General features: G+C 43.5%; 1 protein-coding gene across 1 annotated transcript in view; it reads left to right on the forward strand.

Moving 5' to 3' along the window:
- Window positions 1–1,432: 1,432 nt before the first annotated feature.
- Window positions 1,433–26,421, forward strand: part of Dbx (homeobox protein Dbx) — a 37,154-nt gene continuing 12,165 nt past the window's right edge. Inside the window, exons 1-3 of the mRNA XM_076306913.1 lie at window positions 1,433–2,554; window positions 8,406–8,615; window positions 12,225–12,505. Coding sequence (XP_076163028.1) covers window positions 1,678–2,554; window positions 8,406–8,615; window positions 12,225–12,505 — 1,368 coding nt within the window. The 5' untranslated portion in view covers window positions 1,433–1,677. The remainder of the gene's footprint in view (window positions 2,555–8,405; window positions 8,616–12,224; window positions 12,506–26,421) is intronic.

Below are 26,421 nucleotides of genomic sequence, written 5' to 3' on the forward strand. Positions count from 1 at the left end.
CCACGCGCACACACGTTCGCGCACACCGATGAAACAATACACGCACGCCGCGCGTAGATGGTAGTGAGAGATAATAATGTTGATAAGGGTGTAGAGAGAACCGCTCGGCAACCCCCTACTAGCGACAAGAGAACGAATATAAGAGCGAAAAGGACGTAGCAAGAATCCAGCGGGACGAGAGGAAGAAGGACGTAGCGAGAGAGTGCGCGAGAACGGTCGGCTGAAAAGTGAGAGAGGGAGAAAACATGCGGTTCAGAGGGGTGAGTGGGCGTGGCCGTGGACTACCCTCCGAGGGCGGCGATTGGACGGTCCGCTGGTCGGTTTCGTCAAATAAAATCCAATCGTTAGAACCAAAGGAATGCGAGTCTCCTAGCTTTTTTCCTCCCTCGTAGCTCGCCGAGCCACCCCTTCTACGCTCCGTAGCTTTTCCATCCTGTTCTCCTTCTTCGTTCGGTCGCTACCCGCCTCCGTCCCCCTTCCGTTACCTTTAAACGGGGTGGGGTGGGGGGTGCGCGCAGCGCCGTTTGATGGGTGTATGATTTTATTACGGCATTACCGAGCGAGCCAAACCCCGAATAGCTCGGCTTATAGTCTGTATTATCTCACCTAAGAGGGCGAGTGAAGGGTGGGTGGGGGAGGAGGGGGGTAGGTTGGACGCCCGGCCGGGAGGGGTGGAACGGTGTCGAGAGGTGGATGACGGGCCGGGGGAGGGGGGAAGGAGTACAGAGTAACACACTCCTTCCCCCTTCTATGTACACATAAGCCGCTGCCTATACGTTGAAAGGGGCTGTTTCGAGAATCCCCTGGCGAACGGGGAGGGGACAGGAGAGCCAGCTATATGCCTTTGTCGGCTTTCATTCGAGGGTTGCACGCTCTCACGTTGCGCTGCCACACCGAGCACCCCTTCCTCTGTCTCTGTTCCTCACGCCACGGGCTCTGTCTGTCTCTCTGCGCTAGCATGCACGTCAGTTGACATTCCGCTGCCGAAATCGCACGTTCCTGGCTCGACGTGTGCCGCTTTTGTGATAGTAGTTCCGCGGGTCTGGGTTGTTCTCGCACAGCCAGCCGCGCGTACGATGCACCGCGTGCCGTACCACTTTGTGACTTTAAGTGAGACCGCGACTCGTTCACCGTGATAGGGTATCATCGATCGGGGGATCCGTCGATCGTTTTCAGTTACCCCCGTAGCTCCGTAACGTGCCCCAGGTGGTACCTCGACGAGTGTTAGTTAACACCGGTGACACGTAATCGTTGCGAGTCGACGCGCGATGTTGATCCCGAGAGACACGGAGAGACACACCGACGACGTTTGCGCACGTCGTTATCACGCGAAGAGCCACGAGACGCTGTACGAAGATCGTCGTGTCGCGCGATCCGTTTCATCGAGCTCGACGAGGAAGAACGCGCAACGCGATCTCGCGTGAGAGGAGAATCCATCCGGAAAGCGAGACGCGACCGTAGACTTGGTCGGAACGGGACACGGGTGAACGGGAGGTATCCACGGCAAATGGAAAGATCGTCGGTATTTACCGTGATCGCACGTGTTGTACGATAAGCGGAAATTCGAGCGGTGGTTATCGGGAACGCGAGCGCCCGAGGGATCGCGCGTTGCGAGAAGAAACGTACGGATCTCGATAACCGGTGACCGATAACCGAAGCGGGGGAGAAGACAGTGATATGTTCCCTTCGTCAGCGATGCTGAAGAATCTGCAACAAAGTGCAATGACCTCGCCATTTTTGATGGAGAACCTGCTCCAGAGCAAGGCGTCGCCCGGTGCCGAACTGACCAGCCTGACCTTGAATTGGGCGGCCAGCCTGGTGGCTAGACAACGGGAACGAGAATGCGAGGCGAATCTGAGAATCGCCAAGGAGAAGGTGTCGCCGTCCGGTGCGAATCAGGAACAGCTGGACCAACGTTCAACCGGCGGTGCACGTGGCGGTGTTAACGATCGATCGAATCCCGTGATCGACTGCAGGGACCATCAGAGACACATCGGTAGGATCGATCGTCAGAACGACCGTATGCAGATACTACGGGAGAAGGAGGGCATGGAGAGAGGTCAGATCGCGTACGTTGACGTCGACAACGAGAGGATCGACGGCCACGTGATCGTCGATCGTCTATGCGCGATGGAGAGGCTCTGCAACGAGAGGATCGAGAACCGATCGAACTCCGGTATGGATTCGTGCAACTCGAACGCCGACGAGGATCCCCAGGCAATCGAGATGGACATCGGTCTTCAAGGGGAGAGAGAAAAGGACGACGGGATCCTGAGCGGTGAACGCGTCGCGGTGTTACAGCCGGACCGACGATACGACCTTGGATGCAGAAACGTCATGCACACGTCCGACGAGATGACGATTCAAGGGGAGAGAGAGGTGGCGGTCGAGCGTGTCGTCGACAGGATAGGTGAGAGAACGACCGCCTGTTCCTGCGGCGACGAGCAGTGCTTAGGACCCGCATGCAGGACCATCCAGGAGAAGGAGAAGCCGCAGCTCAAGTTCAGCGTCAACGCTATACTCGGAGGCAATCATGACAGGCGACCGCATTCCGGTAATTGTTCCGACTCGAGCTCCCACGTGCGTTTATTCCTTGCGCGGCGAGTTCCACGCCGATCGACGAGTAGTCGTATTTTCTAATTGGTCGAAGATCGGGTCGTTGAACGGGAGGTACGCGTACGTTGAGTCCACGGGGTGTCGTCTTAACCCTGGTGTCCTCCTCGAGTCTTTCTTGACCCATTTGTCTCCTTGTAATTCTTCTTCATTGATAACGACTATAATATATTACTACGTAGATTGTGTGCACGTTGAATCGACGGGGTGTTGTCTTGACCCTGGTGTCCTCCTCGGGTCTCTCTCGACCCATTCGTCTCCTTGTAATTCTTTTTCTATAAGAACGACTATAATATATTACTGCACAAATTGTGTATACGTTGAGTCGACGGGGTGTTGTCTTAACCCTGGTGTCCTCCTCGGGCCCTTCTCGACCCATTTGACTTCTTGTAATTCTTTTTCTATAATAACGACTATAATATATTACTGCATAGATTGGATGTACGTTGGATCGACGAGGTGTCAACTTTGATGTCTTCTTCGGGTCTTTCTCGACCCATCGTCTCCTTGCAATACTTTTTTTATAGTAACGACTGTAATACTACACAGATTGGGTGTACGTTGGATCGACGGAGTGTCCTTAACCCTGGTGTCCTCCTCGGGTCTTTCTCGACCCATTTGTTTCTTTCTTATTCTTTTTCTATAATAACGACTATAATATATTACTGCATAGATTGGATGTACGTTGGATCGACGAGGTGTCAACTCTGATGTCTTCTTCGGGTCTTTCTCGACCTTATACATCGTCTCCTTGTAATTATATTTTTTATTAATAAGCATGGCTATTGAAATACGTAGATTGTACGCATACGTTAGGTCTACGTGGTGTCGTCTAAACCCTGGCGCCTCCTCGCGATACATTCTTTTTCCTACGACAATTATTACACTACTTCCATACTCTTCTTGTATTATAAAGTTAAACACCCGAGTTTCATACATTGGAAACCTTTTTTTCACCCATTAGGTCGCCTCCTCGCAATATATTCTTTTTCCTGCAACAATTATTACACTACTTCCATACTCTTCTTGTATTACAAAGTTAAAGACCCGAGTACCATACATTGGAAACCTTTTTTACCCAATAGGGGCGAACTAATGCATTCAATGTTAAGAGAATCAAAGCACCTTATGTAATCCGTAAGCGAAACGAAGAAGAGGAAATAGATCGTGCAATCGAATCTCCTGAGTCGCGTTCGTTTAATTTTCAATTTCGAGTAAATTTAAGACTCATCGCGACCCCTCGAGAAATTTCTCCAAAGTACTCGTAGCTACAAAATGTCATCTTCTTAACGGAGAGTCTCGCGAAATCCAAGGGTCGATTACAATTCCTCGAGCAACGGCGCTTCTCAAACTGGTCGATCCTACACCGATCGCGAGGAACGTTTCAAACATTTATGATTCTAACGCGACGTACGACGGGTTACGATTCGATTGTTTACGATCGCAAAAACTTGGAACCGTTCCAGTTATACGACGATCGAGAAAGGATAAACTTGGAATCGACGAGGAAGAATCTTAGTCGTCCCGTAGCATTTAGAGTGTTGAAACAAAGCTCACCACAAATCAGTGTCGCTAGCAGACTTCTGTCGTCGGTCCCTAAATCTCATCCGCACACCCTCAAGACGAGTCGCAGCGTGCGTGCGGGGTGGAGCAGGACGTCAGCTGGTCCGCCACTTACCTTCACCCCAATATTAAGCCCTTACGATTGGTGCCCATAATATTAGACAAGCGGCAGGATCCAATGATGTATTACCGCGCCTCTTATCGCGTTTCCTTATTCACGGTAATTCCGTCGACGATGACACCGTATCGGCTCGAACCGTTACCGAAACGTTTCGTTTTTATAGTCGCAGTCGAACCAACGATCCCGGTCGTCCGATAAAAAACTTGGATTCGTTTACAATCGGGCCCGGTTGTACTCCGCGCCGCGTTTGCTCAATATTTTCATTTTTATCCGACGCGAATGGATCTTCAACGTAACCTCGAATGGAAAAAGATAAACTCGCGTCGAGGACGTTCCCGGACAAAGCGCGATCGGTTCGTTCGAAATCTCTCCAATCGGCCGGTCACCGTTTTATCAGTTTCCGTGTCGAATAAAACAAGAATCTATCAAAATTCGCTTCTGGCCGTGTTCCGTTTTGAAAAAAACAAAAAGCAAAAAAAAAAAGGGTAGAAAAAAAAACCGCCTCGTATCCGAACCACTTCACTGTACATCAACCGTACAATCTCTTGGCCTCCTGGTCCCCGTCGTCCTTTTTTTTTCCCAACCGGCCCCCCACACGTCGCCCCACCGCCCAACCCCCAATCCGTGCCCTCTACCTCCCTCTTGTACACCGTTAACGAGTGATTGACACGAGTCGATAAAGTTCATGCACGTACGATAAATACATAAACGTAACCCAGACCGCGCGAGAGACGGTGATACAAACAGAGAGACGGAACGAGCGAGCGGAGCGAGCCAGAGCGAGCAAGAGAGAGAGAGAGAGAGAGAGAAATAGAGAGAGAAACGAGACGGTCCGTCAGGGGATGAAGGTAGATAGGTGGAGAGGCAAATGTTGCATTTAACATTGGCGGATTGCATGCATGCATCGGTAGAAGAGGATGGCAACGGGGTGTAGAGAGTCGGTCGGGGAAATTTGGTGCGCTCGAAATACGGGGGGAGGAGGAGAGGTAGAGGGGGAGGGGAGGTTGGGTTTCATGCATTTGTCGGATAGCGGATGCATTGACCGTGCCACGTGCATGTGTTACATCCCTTTCCCCCTCCCCCGCCTCTTGTGTGAATCCATCGCCTCCGATAGACCCTCCAGCGTCCATGAGCTGTTCCCTCTTTCACCACCCATCCCACCCACCACCCCCTCCCCCCCGGCTCCCAACCCGCCGCATACTCACCCTCTTTCGACCCACCACCCACACACCCATCCCCCGTGTACGCGTCGTTCGCTCCGGTCGGTTTGTACGTCATGTCGAAATGTTGTGAAATAATTGCGCGAAAAAGTGATTGGCAACAAACTCGAAATTCATCGACGAACGCGAGCGAACGCCGCGGCAACCGACGAGGGGACGGTGGGAACGGGGGCGGGGGCGGCGCGGCACAGGGCCTGGAGTGGATGGGCGTTTGACGGGAGAGCGACGTTAAATTTCGAATAGCATTTTCGCCAATCGTTGTGCGATTTACCAGGGTCCTCGCACTCTTTCTCTTCTTCTCCCTCTCTCGCTCTCTGCTTCTGTCTCTCTCTCTGGCGTGCGAGCGCGAGCACGTACATGCATACATACGTACATAAACACACACACACGCACATACACGTGACATTCACGAGATCGCTCTCCCCGTTCTTCGTCTGTTTCCAATCCCGCGGCTCTCGTTCGTCTCTCTCCGGTTTCCTCGTTGTTCGTCGCTATTATCGATATTTTTCGATAACGCGCGTGACAAACTCGAGACGAACGCGACTCGCGTGTGTAGCGGACGATGGTAAACCAGCGCAAACCGCGACAGCGACTTTGACTCGATCCGCGTTATCGTTTCTTTCCCGGTCGCTTCGAACCTCCGTTTACGGTTTCGCGCGAGCGAACGAAGCGAATCGCGCGACGCCGCTGAAAAGGGGAACGAGGGAATCGGGCAGCGAATGGACCGCGAGTCGTTTCTTCGAATTTCATCGCGATCACGGTGGATACAACGAGGAAGAGAGGGAACGAGATAGAGAGGGAGTTATTTTAAGAGGGAACGAGTCAGGGAGTGGACGAATTAAAGAGAGAATAAGGTAGAGAAAGAACGAGTTGGGAAGAAAGAGAGAGAGAGAGAGAGAGAACGAGTTAGAAGATTAGTTAAAGAGAACGAATTAGAGAGAGAACTAGTTAGGGAGAGATAGAGTTAGATAGAGAACGAGTTAGAGAACAAGTTAGATAGAGAACAAGTTAGATAGAGAACGATTTAGACAGAGAATGAGTTAGATAGAGAACGAGTTAGATAGAGAACGAGTTACAGAGAGAACAAGTTAGAAAAAAGATGAGTTAGAGAGGAAAAAAATTAGATGGAGAACGACTTAGAGAAAGAACGAGTTAGAGAGAAGACGAATTAAAGAGAAAACGAATTAGAGAGAAGATGAATTAGGGATAGAACGAGTTACAGAGAAGACGAGTTAGAGAGAAACCGAATCAGAGAGAGAGAGCACGATTTAGAGAGAGAACGAATTAGAGATAGCAACACGAGAGAGAGTAGAAATTAAAGCGAGAGAGAGAGCCGATTGCTCGAATTCCGCGATCGAGTTAGCACGTCAGACGTAATATGAATTGCCACGGGAACGTCGGCACCGCTAACCACGCGCCAAGGCAAACATCGGTTCCTCCGTCACAGTACTCGGCCGACGACGGGGGGAAACGCGTCGTTTCCTGCCCCGTGCATAAATCGTTGAACTCCCCATTCATCGGGAAACCTGCAGCGGTGTCTACTTAATAATGCATCAAATACCCTAATCCCAAAGAATAACCACCGATATGTTGTACCCGGACCGCGCTGGATGATCCAAGGCCGGAAAAAAGGGAGGGGCCCTTAAGCCCCGACGTGGAAAAAAAAAGAAGAGAAAAAAAAAAACGCGGAGCTCTACAACTGTAACAACACGCGCCGGGGCCCGTTCGGGAGATATCCTCGACAGACTGTAGTTTAATCTTTTCGTTTCGTGGTTGAGCGAGGGTAAGAGAGAGAGAGAGAGAGAGAGAAAGAGAGAAAGAGAGACAGTCGCGAAACAGGGAGTCGAAGGAGGTGGAGCGGCTTAAAAAACGATTCCCATTCAGTGTTTCCGTTGGAGGTTAAGCCGTTATTAGTCGGCCGGGGCCTCCGCGATCCTGGTAGGACTCTCCTCTTATTGGCTGGCTACGAAAACAACGATAAAAGGCGATGAGTATTTTATGGGGTACACCGGCACAATAGGACGTCGTGTATGGGCCATTGTTAGAGCATTGTCTGGCTGAACGCAAGGCAAACCTCTCTTTCTCCTCTCTTCTCTCTTCGATTCCTGGCTTCTTGGTCGTCGTGGAACCCGGGGGACGACGGTGGGCTCTATTATTTTATTATTTTCAAACACGTCACTTTTTTCCCTTTCCTCGTGTTGGTCCTAATGGGCGTGGCGGGGTGATCGAGGGAAAAAAATGTGTTAAAAATTTTACCGAATCGTCCGACCCCCCCTTAAATGACGGGCCTCACGAGAACGAACCCGAGTTCACGAGTCGAGAAATCGAGAACGGATACAGGACGTTCGTATCCGTGCAGCGGGTTGGAAACTTCCTAAAGTGCATGGGGAGGGGAGGAGATTTGTTTAAATAATAAAACAGAGAAGATCATCGAAGATACGGGCGCATTGTGCCGCGTGTATCCGTCGTTCGAATCTATGGAAGATTAAATATAACCAAGGTGTTCTCGCGTACCGAATATCCGAGTATTTACTCTGGAGGTGTTGAAGCGTGCGTCAACAAGAGGTCGGGCTCCGCCTGAAGCTGTTGAGGAGGGTTTAGTCGGGGGTGTCAGCTCGAATTATGCATCGCAAGGAATACAACGACTTGAGCGTTCTGTCGTGCGAAAATCCGGAACCTTAGGCGTTTCACGAGGTATTCGTCCGTACGAAGCTCTCTGTATTTGCTCACACACTGTGTTAAACATTTTACGATATAATTTCGTCCCGTTTATCGATACAAATTTTCTCACCACGGCTCGGTCGGGGATATCGCGAAACCTGTTCACGCGCGGTACGCGTGGATTCAATGCACGCCTTTAATGGACGAAATATGTTGCTCTTTTGCAGAGAATTTTCAAGGACTTCCGCCGGAAGCTATACCGGCGTTTCTGCAAAATTTACAGAACTCAGCGAGCTACAACATAGCGAAACCCATTGCTCGACCCGCGGCTTATCATCCGTACCATAGGCCGAGTCATCAACCACCGCAACGTCACTTACCCCCCAATGCGCATCACACACTGCAACAACTGTTCTACAGAGGACCTTACTTGACCGGTGAGTAAATGATAACCAATTAACTGTGCGTTACATCTCTTGGAATATTTTCAATTTGTCGAGAAGAAAATTTCGAACAATTGCCTTTTTTTAATATTTCAACATCGTTTCCCGCACTTGATCGATATTAAACGAACGCTGGTCACTATAATTGATCAATATCAATTAAGTTAATTTATCGATGTTGAGTTACCAACAGCGTACAACTGTACATTTATCGCTATTTCTACGTACGTATATTTTATTCGATTCTTTGACTCGTAACGTGTACACAAGGTGTTTCGTTTCGTCTCGATACGGTGAAACGTCTCGCGAACAATCGACAGTATCGAGAAAATATTTCTACGAACATTGTTCAGTACGGAGGAAAGTGGAGAAATTATTTATACCGTAATTCCCTTCCGATACGAATCCTTTCGAGAACGTATTTTTAATACTTGCGATTCCTCGTGAGAGATTTCATCGTATCGAGACAAAACGGACTACATGCAATAATTTCATTGCGATAAAGACGCGTTAACGTTATTGGTATCCCGTCGAAGCGTAAAATACGAATTACGCGACAACGATTAACGTTTATCTATTCGGTGACAAAGTTGCACGCGATTTAATTTACGAACGGGGTGGGGGGAGGGGGGTCGAAAGAAATGAAACGAAACGGCAGAACGAGGGCCATATGTTTCGTCAAAATTTCGTCGTTATTATTTTTGTTCGGGGCCAGAGGGAAAAGTTAATAAACAAGCTGGACGCGACGCGGAAACACGGTCTCGATGAACATTTAAAACCGAAACTTCCGCACATGGCGCCAAAGCGTATAAACGCGGGCACGTGCACGGGCACGGGTTTATCGAATATCTTGTTATAGGTAGGCTCGTATGGGACATGGAGTGCATATGAAGTGCAGTGAAAGCACTACCATATTATGTACATGCACCGCCACAAGCAAAATGCACGCATGCAACAAGTGCGTGCAAATATCATCGGCGCAGATAATACTGTCATGCTCAGCTTGGCAATATTGTACAGATACGATCTAGAGATTCAATTGCCCGTTCGTTATTAGATGACTTTGATTCAATTACTAACCGTGCCCGGGCCTTTGATGTACGAGCAATAAATTTTGAATATCGGCAGTTTTCCGTGTGCTGATAGAATGGCTCCGTCCCTATCGAAAAAAATCGCGAACGATAAATCGCGACACGGATCCTCGAGCGTACTCTTCGTCTCGCGGTCTAATTATTCCTCGCGTGTAAAAACGTTTTTCGGCAAACCGCAAACGATAACACGCGTTTCAAAGAATTAGAGTCGGACGTTTCGTACACGAACGATAACACGCTGTTTCGAAACATTAGAGTCGAACGTTTCGTACGCGAACGAAAAATTAGAGTGAAATGTTCAGTAGGCGAACGATAACACGCGTTTTAAAACTGTAGAGTCGAATGTTCGGTATGTGAATGTTAACACGCGTTTTAAAACTGTAGAGTCGAATGTTCGGTATGTGAATGTTAACACGCGTTTTAAAAAATTAGAGTCGATGTGCAGTATGTGAACATTACGCATTTTAAAAAATTAGAGTGGAATGTTCAGTATGTGAACGTTAACACGCGTTTTAAAAAACTAGAGTCAATCGTTCAATATGTGAACGTTATGTGTTTTAAAAATTAGAGAATATTCCATATGCAAACGTTAACACGAATTTTAAACAGTTAGAGTATGGATAGCGAGTATCGTTGCCTTAAATGACGTTAACAATTGCACGGATTTTTCAGAATACACTAATCGAGAATATAATAAAGCGGAAAATGTGTATTGTATAATTAAATGTTTACTAAAATTTAACGTTAATACGAATAAATATTAATGTACTAATAGTAGGGATCTTGAGGTCACAAGCCAGAATCGAATATTTAAACGATAACAGTACTGTGAAATGTGCCCGTAAATCTTTTAACACTTATTTATTTTTAATAAAACATTTTCGGATATATGTTTGTATAAACTTTTTTCATGCACTTGACATCAATAACACGCTGTATACTTTAACTCTACTCTTTTCGTACACACTGTATAATAATAATGATTAATTGCCGTTCATGTTAATTTATTTATACTACCATATTTCATTCGTGATAAAAAATTATGTATAATTGTGTACAGCTGTAGGAAACGAAAAATCGTATTTAAATTTTTTGTTCATAGTTTTTATTACTCGGTTATTCCACATGTTCGCCATTGGATGATACTCGTACGCAGTAATGAGAAAGAAATTGAAGAGGTGCGAAATAGAATACCAACACTCCCCTATAAATTCTATTAAATCTGCGTTTTACTTCCGTATCGATGTCTAATTTATTTTTCGATATTGGGTGCGCGTTAATTTTGACAAATAAAATGTCTTTGACGTTGTTTTAATGCAAATCCATAGTCGCGACGCAGCCTGTTACAGATTAATTACAAATTTGCTTATTTATCGTCAGTAGAAGAACAAAATTTACAAATATGTCGCAGAACGACCGAAGGTAGAACAATTTTAACACACGGATGTTTATCGCGTGAAAGAGTACGTACCCAATAAGAGAAATGTATCGTAAAAAGATGATTAATCGTTTTCGGATACCGTCAAATTTCAAACACCACTTAAAACTAACATCTGTAGTGCATCTATTTCTGTCTGTTATTTTGCTCATTGTAATGCAATATTCAATGCACTTTCAGCTTCGCGGTGCGTTATGTGAACCTTCTATTGCATAAACACTCCGTTATGTCACAGTTCTATTATTACGAACAGTATATTTCCTATTACAATACAGGTACGGAAACGTACAAAGTATTTATTCCTTTCTGTTGAAATCTCTTACAATAATTCACTATGAAATTGATATAGCACGTGTACCGTTATATCGTTTAAACAATGAGAAGTGAAGAGTCGAGAAATGGTAATATTGACGATAATGTACCATCTCGATTCGAGGCGTTTGCAACATAAAAAAACGATATTTCTCTGCTCAGAAGAAATACAATGCAACAAATTATCTTCCCGAAAGAATTTAGTATCCACGATTGTAAATTCTTTAATTTCGTTAAAATAAAGGAAGATCGATACTGTTTCCTTGCGATTTTGTATTCTATTGTGTACACGAAGTTATCCGCAAGTTGTTGTTTCATTTAACCGATATTGTTCCCTTATGTATTCTCTGTACGAAGTTATCCGCAAGTTGTAGTTATTTTACTTAATTAATATTCATTCCTCGTGATTTTCTAATCTCTGTACGAAGTTATCCGCAAGTTGTAGTTACCTCGTTTAATTCGATCTCGAGTAGTAAACAAACTCGAATGCCCACCGTGTGTTCTACCAGGTGAAAACACTCTCGTGCGAATACTTTCGTCTTCCAATTACTTCGTACGACGAAAATCCACCTGTAATTGGAATTTCGGACGATCGACCTGTCACCGTATTCAAATACTTGTAATCGGTGTAAAAATTATTATTACTCTCCCGTTCGTCGATCGTAAAACGGTTAACGCGTACCTGTACGTTTACGATCGAGGAACGTTACGATCCGATCTATGGGGTACGTTCGTACAATTTAGCTCACGTTTGATCGGTAGTTGCTGGTTCCGGAACCGGAGGTCATCATCCAGCCGCTCCAGGCGGTGGAACAGCGTTCCCAGGTGCGATTCAAGGTGGTCTTGGGGATTTCGCGGGCACAGGTTTGGTGTTTCCATGGGCGACAAACGCACGCGGAAAACCGCGCAGAGGAATGATGCGGAGGGCAGTTTTTTCGGACCTTCAGAGGCGTGGTCTCGAGAAGAGGTTTCAGATACAAAAGTACATCAGCAAGCCGGATCGCAAGAAACTCGCCGAGAAGCTCGGTCTCAAGGACTCTCAGGTAAGAAATTCTACTCCATTTTCAAGCAACGAAGATAAAGTTTATCGAGATTGTCTCTCTGTTAATCGCCCACCGATACGAGTACGCGTTAAACAACGAATTCGAGCAACGAAGAGAAAGTTATCGAGAGTGTGCGCATTAATTGCGTACCGATACGAGTACGCGTTAAACAACGAATTCGAGCAACGAAGAGAAAGTTATCGAGAGTGTGCGCATTAATTGCGTACCGATACGAGTACGCGTTAAACAACGAATTCAAAGGAAAGGTTATCGAGAGTGTGAACCGCGCGCGCATTAATCGTATACCGATACGGGCACGAAATAAACTTACAAGTCATCCGTTATAACGCAATAAGAAATTTCACGGAATAATCGGTGTCCGGATAACCGACATTCCACGAAGTACAAACGGACGACCAAATTATTACGAACACTTTGAAATTACCACTTGTTTGAAGTTCAGTCGAGAATCGGAATAATTTGAAAATACGTATCGTTGTACACGTAACTGCGTCCTGCAACTATTTTAACGCTTTTAAAACTCGAAAGAAATATATGTACGAATGTATATGAATATTTGATTGCATCGTCCTTAGAGATAAAAGAAAACCGTCAAAGAAATATCAAAAGCGCGCGAAGACGTTTACAAGCAATTGTAGACCTATATATACACCTGTATATTTATTTGATCGTAAAAGTTCTAAAATAGTTGCGAAACGTTGCCACGAATCAATTGCATTTTCAATTCCATTCACGATCAAAATTTCGAACAAACACCGATTTCGGTGTCGTCGTAACGATACGATCACCCGTTGTACATTCGAAACTTGCGCAATTTCGTCGTAACACCGTCACCGATACCAACACGGAAAATACCGTGAGATTCGTTCCGTAAAAATTCACGATAATTATTCCGCGCAGAGAGACCACGACGTCGTGGAACGGGAATTGAACGCTTCGTCGTTGAGTACAATAGTGACACGAGATAATGGCGTCGAATAGGCCACATTCGGGCAATCTTGCGCGCGTTATAATATGTACAGGCGTGTCATGATCAAGCGGTTACCTGGTAGCATGAAAGGGCGACGCGATTTAACCGATCTTAATAGCGCGTTAATTTCGAATTAGCTCCCGTTAATTTTCGTTAGCCGGCGCGAACGGTGGTGGGTACACTTCTTTGCTATCGATCGATCGTTCAATGGAACGATTAGAACGTTAATTTATTCGCGTACGTAGTCCCTCGATGAAACGACGATGATAAAATTTCGATCGTCGTCGTCGTCGTCGTCGTCGTTTCTCGTACATTTTACGAACTCGTGTCCCCGCGATAATAACGAGCAAAGCTCCGATACGCCGCGTTTCTTTCCCTTCACTTTTTCACTTTTACGTTTAATTAACGCCCGTGTACGATGTTACTCGATTCTTGCTAATAGCCGGGCATAATCGGGGAATTAATACATACGAGGTGGGGAAGGAAGGCTGCCGCAGAATATATGGTGCTTAATGACCTTATTAGGGCACTAATTGTCGCTTTAACGAAGTACGAAACCCTCTGTTCCCAACGGAGCGTTTAATTCAGCGACGGAGCGCCACGCCGTTGCTCTCTCGCTACTCCATTCAACGAATTGATAGAGACTAATGCTCAGGTCTCGCCGAGCGAACCGACACGAGACCCGACATAATAAGTGTCGACCCAAGGGCGCGTATACACACGCCGTGTACCGGTACGATTCAATAGCGTCGAACGAGACGCGACTGTTACCGTTACCATTACGCGAGTAATTCATTCGTTGTACGAGATTCCTGGCGTTCGAAACGAAGAATCGACCAACGAGGTTTTCGTGTTCTGTTCACGAGTACCCGATCGCAGGAGCACGGTTCTCGATCGTTCGAACGAGAGTATCGAAACGAAAGGGTTATCGTTAATTTACGAATCGACTCGCCGCGAACACGTTATCGACGTTCGACGAAACGTAATTAAAAATTCGTACGAAAAATCGTGACGATTCTCCGACAAGCGTGACCGATTCAACGGTACGTTATCGGTACATTGGAATAATTCGATAATTCGATCGATCTCGAGGGAACCGGTTCTCGGTTCGGTTTCTATACAATAAGTGTCTCGAATCCCGATAGTTGGTCGTTTAATTCAAGGGGTGCTTTTATTTCTAATTAACGGGAAGGATTAACGCGGATAAACCTCGTTTCTCGTCGATAATCGCCCCGGTTCGTGGTAAATGTTCTCGTAAAAGCATCGAACACCGACTTCGAAGCGACGAGGCTGGACAGGCTCGACCGCGAGAGATATCGTTGTATCGCATCGACGTACATAGGAGAAAGAGCCGTGGCGTAGGTATACATGGAGTTAGAAGCATATAATACCCCCGGTTTGGGGTTAATCGGGCGATGCCAGTTCATTAGCTGCACACGTGTACTCACACGTTCCCGCGTGTATACACCGACGTTCCGACGCCGTCGCTACCAGACCGGCTCCGCTGTGGCGACGCTAATGAAACTAAACGATGCCCAGAAAATGGCACTGTAAGTTAGTTTCATTTGATTTCATGAGCGTAGTTTGCCGATTCCGCCGAATACGCGGCGAACGGAGTTGCGTGCGGAAATGTTTTTGCGGCTGTTACCAGTTAATGCAGATTACTTCCTCGCAATAGTGTTTCCACGGACCTAGGAATTATCTATTCAGTGTCTCGAAAAAGATTCATTTCGTTGCAACCGGCCATTCCGTTTTGTTACATATACACGACACGATGTAATTGTTTCATTCGTCACTGTTCTTAGGGAACACATTACCTGATAATATCGATAATAATGTTTCTTCGAAACTAAAAATTATTTATTTAAAAGCTAGTCAGTTGCTTCGTAGCGCAGGTTTCTTATAAGCGGCACAATCAAATTGTTTCATTTGTCTCTGTTCTTAGGGAACACGTTACCTGATAATATCGATAATAATGTTTCTTCGAAGCCAAAAATTATTTATTTAAAAGTTACTCAGTTGCTTCGTAGCGCAGGTTTCTTACAAGTGACACGATAAAATTGTTTCGTTTGTTTCTGTTTCTAGTGAATGTAGCTTATTCCTCGACGATAGTGTTTCGTCAAAGTCCAAAAGTACCTGTTCGGTATCTCTGAAGAAAAATATAACGCGACCGCGAATTATCGTCAAAGTTCGTTGTTTAATTGTACAGGTTTGTTATAAATGGCAGGATTAAGAGCACTCTCGTTTGCCACTGTTCACGGTAAATACAGTTTATTTCATTGCAATGGTCACCCTGTTCGCCCCGAAATTATCCTTTCGAATTCCATCATCACGGTTCGTTGTTTCATTGCGACGATCCACCATAAATGGTACAATCAAGCTCCTTTGTTCCTCGCTATTTCCGACAAATGCAATCTCCTCCTGGTGCAACAGCGATTCCCTCGGTTTCGAAATTGCATATTCGTTTTACGAAAATGCGCTTTATTTTGCTGCGATCCATCATTGCAGTTCGTTGTTTCATCGTGCAGATTTATTTTAAATGATGCAATTAAGCGTTTTTCCATTTAACAATTCCAATCCCATTATCGCGACTCGTTTTTCCACCACGTAGAATTACCGTGGATGGTACAATTAAGACCCCCTTTTTCTCACTGTTTCCTGAAGTGCAATTTACAATCTGGCACTCCTTCCCTTAATCAAGGAAACTGTACACCCGTTTGTAAAAGGAAATTTATCCTGTTGAGATCCCTCGTCACGGTTCGTCGTTTTATTCCGTAAATTTGTTACAAATTGTGCGTTCAAGTTTATCGAACTTGCCAAGGTTACTTCCAACGACAACCGTTTCCTCGGAGTTTCGATTCTGCTCGGTTCTGAAATCTTTCTATAAAGAAATTTACTTCGTTACAGCGCAAACAATATATTTTTTTATCTCAGTGGAAAGATCTGTTGTAAAAGTTACGATTAAATACTTCTCCTATTTGCAATTGTTCAATTTCTTGCGACGGTGGCCATCTTGGTGCAGTAATTCCGTATACGTTCTCTGCGAGCAAAAATCACGATCTCGTTTTCAAATCACCGTACAATTTCTCTCGGAAAGAACTATCGAAACGCGAATATAAACAACGATACCAAATCCATCTATTAATTGACCATCTCTTAATTGTTTGGAGCAAGGCGTACATAAACCCCTAACTTCTAAAATACCTTTTCCGCACGATGCGACAAAGCGATTTAATCCATCAATTAGCTCAAGGGGTGAAACTACGATGTACCAACGATACGAAATTTCCATTCAAAGGGTGTCTCGAAAAGAAAAAATCAGGTCCGGTTTCTGCCTCCCCTTTCTTGTCCAAAAATGGTCCCTTTATGCCGACGATACGATGATACATTTTGCATGGCTACGAGCATATGGCCGTATGCAAATTAGGCGCAAATAAGGGTAAGAGATAACCATTGGTTAGCAAAGGGCCGAATAGAGGGAGATGAGCCGGGAAATGGAGAAAGAGGGAGCAACCGCAAAGGGTGGAGGAGGGTTGGAGCGGGGGAACGGGGTACGGGAAGGATATATTCTCATGTATAATTCACACCTCGAGCGCCATGCCTCCACCGCCATTGGTTGAGGCCCACTACGGTTGTGGTTTTACGAGAAAATCCAAGAACCGCGGGTACATAGAGACAGGGACATGCACACACGCGTGCAAGGGACCAACCGGTACTTTCGACTTCGAGTAAATTGACGGTTCTTGCGTATCCGCCATCCGCATACAAAAGGAACCCTCTCTTTCTCAGCTTCTTCTTCGGATTCACGTCTCTTGCTCCGTTGCTCGCGGAACAATTGGTAATACCACCATGGGAGTTCAAGGAGCTCTCTTTCTCTCTCTTCTTCTTTTACGAGTGGAGGCTCGCGCATACCGAGAGCTATTTCACGAGCTGACGTAATAAAACGGTTAAGAAGACGAAACCGTCGTCAGTCAGCAGGATTCCTCGTAATTTCGGCTACCGAGACCGGTACCACGGATTCGCGTTCAATCGAATAATCGGTTCGAACCCAACGTAAGTAACACGACGGTTACTCTCGATATTTTCTTGTTCAAAATTAAAATATAAAAGTTACGATTGAAACGAAAAGTTGAAACACGAAAGTTAAATCGTTTAAAAATTACACCCACCGATCGACCATCGGCGGAGGTTCCTTTTACAACAATCTTCGCGATCCTCTCGTAATATTTTATACGATACTTTCTCGATTCTGAAATTTCACTCCGAATTTTATCAAAGATTTCATCGATGGGTACCGAACCGAGCTTTGAACACGTTTTAAGTGTGTCACGGTATGGTCTAACCCAGACGTTAATATTCTTTTTTCTTGTCGTTCTCGCGTAGAAACGAGAGAGGGAAAAAAAGAACAATTTCCAAGTTGTTGGAGGGTATGTTGAGTGTTGTGCGATTTAAGGACCGTGGTTCTGCGCACTTGGCTGCTATCTAATAACACGGTTCACCACACGAACACCCATAAAAGCGATTATTGTCTGATGATGGCTTTCTCTTCTCTCCGGAGTTCCTCTCTTCTGTGTCTCTTAATAATACCGAACACCGAGCGCCAGATGCCAAAATCTCGTGACCTCGTTTCACGTGTCTTTGTACACCGACGATGTTCGCACGCTACTTATTAATTCTTGGAAACCCGTGTTCTAGAGACACCGTCGAAATAAACCAATTAACGCGTCGAGAACACGGGGCACGAAAATTCGAAACGTCGGTGATACGCTATCGAGAACGAAAAATGAGAATTCAACGAAGGGACAAAATCGTAATCGTGTATCATCGAAGCTATTGTCTCGTATCCACGAATAATGTTCGTTCGTTCTGGGGCACAGTTGTCGAGCATCTGAAACGATACAAAGTAACAAAAATTAAACAATAGATCGATTAAGATTAATTGGGATATGTTAGATTGAATTATCAACCTGTGACGTGTTATTTGAATTTTTCATTCGAATTTGTTCACCCACTGTGCCTCGAAAAGTTAAAAGGAAACGAATACGATCGAGAACGTACAATTTCGTGAATCAAACGAGTATTACACGGATCGATTACGCGTTGTTCTTTATCGTATTTATAATCGTACTTGTTTTACGAATCTTCGTCGAGATTTAATTAAAGACTTGCGGTGTACGGGTGGATGATAATAATAAAGCTTTTCCAAGGGTAGTCTGTACTTTGAGAAGTGGTGTGAGGGACGAAGGGATGGAGGAAAAGGCAAGGTGCCGTTTCACTCTGATTCGAGCCTTCACTACAGTTTATGACGAGGGTGGGTTTAAGAGGGACGTCGAGGGTTAAAGGGGGATGACTAAAGTAATTAGTGATGGTGAGTGAACTCACCCTTCGCCAAGCATGTCCGCGTCTTTGTTCTTCCTGATTCCTTTAACGACAGGAAAACGTTGACTTACAGTCAAAGCAAATTTTTACACAAAAAATTGGATTCAGAACAATCCTGTTCTCCGTATCGCCTAAGTTACCAATAGTGAGCAAATCTACATAATGATGAAACTCCTTATTAACGCGCTATGGTAATTTCTGTAGCCATTTTTATCGAACGATTTTTCCTTCGCGGAGGGCAATTTTTATATTATACAATTAAAAACACGAATTTCGATACATTTAAAATTCTTTGAACACAAAGACTTCGAGCGTATAATATCTATTATAATAGGTACTCCTATATACTTTTATTTCTCTCATTTAGTATAAAGCTTGAAACACGAGTTCTAGTATGTTCGGTACATTTTCAATCCAAAGATTTTAAGCTTATAATCGAACATAAGAATGCTTTAAGGTTGACAGTATGCTTTCATTGCTTCTACGACGAATTTCGCTCTACTGCTCGAATCAATTGGTTTCTACAAACTTTACACTTATTTCTTTCATAACCTGGTCATCTACCATTATAATTTCGGTTATATAACGGTTACATAAAATTCGGTTATTACACGTCGATATATAAACCTGCAAAGTTTCGTTAAAATCTACGAGAATCACTCCCTAGTGTGAGATCTACTCTCACTAGTGTGACATCTACTTCACTAATATGAGATCAACTCTCACTAGTGTAAGATCTATTCTCACTAGTGTGAGATTTATTCTTACTAGTGTAAGATCTACTTCACTAGTGTGAAATCTACTCTCACTAACGTGAGATCTACTTCATTAGTATGAGATCTACTTCACTAATATGAGATCTACTCTCACTAGTGTAAGATTTATTCTCACTAGTGTGAGATCTATTCTCACTAGTGTGATATTTACTCTTACTAGTGTAAGATATACTTCACTAGTGTGAAATCTACTCTCACTAATATGAGATCTACTTCACTAATATGAGATCTACTCTCACTAGTGTAAGATCTACTCTTACTAGTGTGAGATCATTCTCACTAGTGTCAGATTTACTCTTACTAATATAAGATCTACTTCACTAGTGTAAGATCTATTCTCACTAGCGTGAGATCTACTCTCACTAGTGTTCCCCTGTGGGAAAGTTGCGAGTATCGAGAGTGGAGAGTCTTCTCAAAATCGTCCGTGTCGCCCGTGGGCAGGACACATCAACGCGTCGATCTTAAATTACCCGGAATTAAGAGCAGCCGGGCACTTTTGTGCTTAAGACGTTTCCGTGCCGTCGGACGAACGGATGGAAGCAAGGGAAAAAGTAAAGAAGTCCTCGAGGGCTTGTTATCTTTTTAATAATCAAAAGCGACGGCGCCACGGTTTTCCTTCTTACAACTTGGCAGGCCTGTCAGAGTCACGCCACCGGTATTAATTGACGATGTAAAGAGCAATTTCGCTTTCAGATGCGACCTACACCTTTCTAGAAATCTCTTATATCGTGGACACGAGCCGTTCGCAATTCATATTCACTCGTTTCGAAGCATTCAATTCTCCGATACCCTAAAACTGAAAAAAATCAATGTTTTTGCCAATTTCAGCCGCGAGTTGACGACACAAACAGTCGTAAGAAGCTACGACGAATGTTTTACGCGTGCAACGATAGCTTTACGACACGTAACTGAAGTGCAATAAAATCTTTACCGACTAGGTAGGTGAGTTTTATCGTTCGAAAACGATCAGATGGTAGCTGGATGTTTTTGAGTTTCGAGAACGATTGTGGTTACAGTACTCGGAGAATTGTAAAAGTAGAGAGTGGTTTTAACGAGAACAGAGAAGAGAATTGTAACGTCGAAACGAGTAATGTTTTTCTTCACTTTATAAAAAATGAAATTTCAAAGGTTCACCCAAGATCCGTTAATTGAGCGTGGTATCGAATTTATGATAGATAACGGTCGTTGTTTGGTAACGTTTGATGATTTCTCGAATCGTGAAGTTTCGTCGCGATCCTCCCTCGTTAATTTAATAATTTCTAGCTCTCGAAATCGAATAGTCACGATAACCGAGGGGATGTTAGAGAATACCGTGTTAATTCAAAATCTCACAAACGGAATGTCTCCGGCAATATCACCGGGAAGCGTTAAACGAAAACGAACGAGCCCCTCTTATTCAATCTTTTCATTTCTTTATACCTAAAACGAGCGGGCCACTCCTCCGATCAGGATATCTTAAAGATTTAACGAATTATAAAGATCGCGCGAAGAATGGAACGCTCGCGTTCGGTGCTACTGACAGCCTATTTAGCCCGCGTGGGAAAAAATAAAGGGGGAGTTCCTTCTTTCGAGATTACGACAAGTATATCCTTGATCTCCAATTTTAAATTTCATTAAGACGATTGCCTGTTGTCGATGCAGTTCGAGCAAAATGGTCGTCTACGCCCGCCCATTTTACACGTCTTTGTACACCCACCCCGAAGAACCTTCCTCGCGCACAAATAAGATTAAAACGGTGGTCGGTTGCCATACTTTATATCAAATTATGAATTATAAATCAAATTTATTTAAACATTGACAATTAATAAGATAAAGGATCCATTTACCGACACTTATTCAATTACCGTCACTTTAAGCTGTTTCGATTAAAATATCGAGTACATTTTACGAAATGATATGTAAAAAAGAATTTAACAGATGTACAGTTATAAGTGTAATTAATACAATAGAGAATGGGGGAACATAATTTTTTCTCCGTTAATTTTCTATAACATTATCAAAAGTTTCAAGTCGATTAGAAGAGCAAAAGTTTTCCTTATTAACGAGAGAAAAATGAAGGCAATAACAAGGAAGACGATTATATTACGATTACAATATGTAATTTTTTAAAATATTCTTTGGACAATATAGACATCGTAGAAACTATTAACGAACGTGATTCGACAACTGATTCAGCTGTTTTTACCTAATATTGAACAATAGTAATTCGTTGAGTTAATGAATTTACAAGTAACGATAAAAATTTCAAAAGTCGTAAAAACGTTACCTTTGACTAAATGTACCGTGGAATAATAAATAACGAGAGAAACGTATACTTTCGGTCGAGAAATAAAAAAAACTATGCAACAATTACACAATCGATCGTTACGGTGTCGATAATTGGATCTTCTATCCAATTAGCATGTTTCCTGATTGTTGGTTATCCAATACGGATATACCAATGAAACGATTAAGAGGTTGTCAATTAATACGTTCGGATAAATTTGTTCATGGATATACGTGCTCGAATAGAGGATCTGAACACTCGATCTCCACGCGAAAGACAAGCGGTCTGCTCTTTCCCACGTAACTGACACTGACACGTTAGATAGATCGACCATTAGGCTTGCATTTCGGGAGAATATAGAGTTTCCTAGATTCCGTCGGTCGAATCAATTTGTAGCCATTAGAGCCATTTCTGACTCGAGTTTACTTTGGACAACCTTTTGCTAGAACAATCGGTCGTTGTCCTCCGTTGGAAGTCCAGTATTTACCCAGCAGTCGATCTTGTCCCCCTGATCAAAGTGGAAAATGTTGCACGATCTCGGCTGTTTGCTACCGATTTTCGTTACGTTCAACGAACAACGAAATCGCGCTTGAATAGGTACTTAGATACTTAAATCGAAACACGCGGTTCGGTGATAGCTACGGATCAAAAATATAAATAAAATACACGGTCGTCCGAAAGAGGAACGTGTGTCACAAATTTTTCAGAACGAACCCTGCTACCACAAATTTTGTATTACCGGTTGATAAATTACATTCTCGTTGTTGGATTATTATTTACCTCTTCGAAACGGAAAAAGGAACGGGTGTCGCACCAGCTGCTTCTTCGATCGTCGCAGCGACGAATTGTTTTCAAATTTCTCTGTACGTTTTACGAAATTTAACGTACGATCCTCTTGTTGTTTTAAATAAAAACACGTGACGAATAAAACGGCCAAGTACCAGAGAAAATAGCAATCGACGATTCGATGTACCTTACTTCGGCTCGTTCTGCGCAGATTTGCTGAAATATCTCTTTGAAACGGACTCTGTAGGTCGACGTGGAACCATTATCTGAAAACAACAAAGTGTCGTGTACCGATGCAATGGGAGTGAAATAACCAGAAGCGGGAAATATTAAAATACGTCGCGATTTGAAGAGATAAAATACTTGTCTCCTTTCACGAGTTTCTGTTACGTTTACCAGGACACTCTTCAGAGCCACGAACACTCGCAAAAAGATCGAGAGATTGATACGTTTATGGAGTACGGTGAATAATCGAAAGCAAGTTTGAAATTGGCGACTACGAATGATCGTAACTTGGAAACGTATGCACGAAATTCCGATATTCGTTGATCTATGAACAAAAGAAAAAACTGTGAATAATATTAATTAACAACCGTAGAAAGTGATAAACGGTATAACTTACACGTGAAGCAAAATATAACGTGTTGAATGTAGAGAATATTTATCACATTCTGTTCTTTGCTTCTATGGAAGATAGTTCTACACTGATTAACTATCGGATAATATTGACTTGGATAATATGCCTCGTCAATTCGGTAAAATATTTTGTTCACGTGCTATTGGACAGGAGTAAAGGTAGTTTTTTTCAATAACTTTTCTATCGCATTTGGGGTAAGTAATTCTACCATATTTGGTACCAGAGCCACACAAGCGTGTACCACTTTTCAACATCCTCCTTTGTCAGAGTACCCTCTCGAGTTGAACTCTTCGATACTCCACGAATACTCGCTATAAAAAAGATCGAGCAATCAACTTAGCTATATATGCCCAAGAATAGGGTGAGATAATAGAGAGTAGAGGATACAAAAACAATAAATGATTCAGTATTGTAATATATTCCCTTCTCTTAAGATTCTTCTTCCATTGAAACACATACTCAAGCCCAATACCTCCACGAACACTCTCTACGAGATAAATTAAGCAATCTATACATCTATATGGTAAAATAATTAAAATCAAAGGATACAAAAATGGTCAACGATTCTACAACGGTTGCACCACTTTTCTTTCCTCTCTCGATTCAAATTTCATTCGTTTTCAACGCGATCTTAAATATGAACTTTCGTACAAACACCTTCGCGAGTCGAATTCCTCGATACTCGACGAGGAATCGTTACCAAGAGTGTCGGTTTCCGGTTTCGTCTGGCATATTTGACGAAACAACGTTGACCTTCTCCTCCCAGGCTTAAAACGGATCAAAGTTGAGCGAGAGTCTCGTGGAAGTTGGTCATAACGTTGCCCCTAAACTCCCTGTGTACAGTCTGCGGTGGATATTAAAAACAAAAGCTGCCTCTTACAGGGCATAACATGAATATAACGTCGCGCAATATCTTACGGTTTAAGCTCTTCGGCTTAGCCCGTGGACCTTCATGCATTATGGATTTTACTTTGAGAAAGCGCCGCTACCCCCGAAGCCAGACGAACTAAGAAACCATGAATATACAATACCGCGGTATGCATATAGATTCATCCTTTTGTGAATCAACTTTAATCACTTTCGGCGAGCGCACTATCCGCTCGCGGTCCGATAAGTGGAAAATCGGGTAAATCCGATTTTCTTCTCAAGTTTTCGTCTTTTACTTTTTCTCCTTTCTTTTTACGAACTCGTCTCGTCGTCGAGTCGCGCCGTAGAGCGAGACGATTTCGACGATCCCGCATTTCGTAACGAGGCACGATCTTTCAGAATCGAAATTCAAGATCGCGTTAAAAACGAATCAAATTTTCATCGATTTCTCACGATACATTCGAGTGTCTTAGTTACAATTTCGTTCCGACAATTTTCTCAATTTTCATACCGTTATTTATTTCAGAACGCGTAACTGATATTTTATTATTCAAATCTACATTCTTGATTCTCGATCAAACTTCGATGGAACCGATCGGAAGACAACATCGAGTTTGGTAAGGTTTTGAAATTTTAATCGACTTCTCAAGATACATTCCAGTGTTTTAATTACAGTTTCATTCCGACAATTTTCTCAATTTTCGTACCTTTATTTATTTCAGAACGCGTAACTGATATTTTATTATTCAAACCTACATTCTTGATTCTCGATCGAACTGTGACGAAACCGATCGAGGGACAAGTTTGATAACGTTTTACAATTGAAATCAAATTACCGTGATAAATTCGTGTATCATAGTAACAATTTTATTCTGACAATTTTCTTTACGTTTATTGATTTCAGGCAGAAAATATTTCAGGAATAATTTTATCCCAACGATTTTCTTTCTTTATTTTAAGAAATATAGTTAAGATTCTATCATCGAAATCCTCGATTCTCAGTTAAGCGTAAACTTGGAGGGAACCGATTAAAAGACAACTTGAAGTTTAATAGAATTTTACACATGTTTGGAGAACTCTGTGGAGGAATCGAACGGTATCATAGTTTCAACCTGATCGCACCTGGTGGTAACGCTCTTGAAAATGGACCCGAAGAGTACGTAATATCGACACTCGTAGACCACCGACTTCTTTCCATTGAGAATTGCCGCGAGAGTTTAAAGAAGTTTCGCGGTTGAGGAAAAGAGAGGAAACGTACCCCTCCTATTTATCGTTACAGGCCTATCCGATTTTATGGATACGACTTTGCGAATAGAGGGTATGAAAGAGAATATATTCCGATACCAACGTCGAAAGATTTTAGTCGGGGGTACGAGTTGTGAATTTGGAATCCGTCTGCGTGCCGATGGTATAACGGGCTACAGCTGTGAGTGGCTACGACCTGGCACGAATGGCAAGCGATATTTCCAGCCGAAATGTCGTACCAGCGATACGAATGCATTCGGCCGTGATCCGTGAAGATGTCTGAAAACCGATTTAAAGGATATGTGACAAGCCGGATTCATCGACCGTCTCGGTATTTTCATAATCGTTCCGAAAATGCCGAACGAACCTTAACGTAATCTCGTTCTCTAATCGTTCTGTCGATCGAATCTCCGTACCAACGACAACACCCTTCATCTTGTAATTTTTATAACTTTACAAGTGTCTGGAAGAAGGTTGTACGTAACATTTGGTACGAACGCAAAATTGGGTGTAAAGAAACGTACAAGATACAATGATACGTAAAAACTGTTTCGTCTTCGTTTTAAAAACGCTTATATTATTTCTGCAAACTTTCGTTGGGCAAATCCAAATTTTGTTAATTATGTCGATGTTAGAAAAAAGTAACAAATTTATAATACAACGAGAGGATCAAGGGCAGAGGATAGATCCGGTCGTATGAAATGTAATAGCTTCGATTGTGAAAAAAAGAAAAACAAGACACTGCAAGGATAGCTCGAAGAATTATTACATTTAATGATCTATAACTTCGCAGATTGTTCGTAAATTTGCTCGGTTGTTTCGCGTTGTATTAAATTATATATCGGAGACTACAGAAACGATCCTTTCCCAATGATAATATTTAATTTCACGATAAATTTCAAACAATAACCCGTAACAAACGTATTACAAATCACAACAAAATTGAACTTTCACCCCCGTATCTTTTAA

This window comes from Ptiloglossa arizonensis, chromosome 3, assembly GCF_051014685.1.
Source record: "Ptiloglossa arizonensis isolate GNS036 chromosome 3, iyPtiAriz1_principal, whole genome shotgun sequence".
Taxonomy (NCBI): Eukaryota; Metazoa; Arthropoda; class Insecta; order Hymenoptera; family Colletidae; genus Ptiloglossa; species Ptiloglossa arizonensis.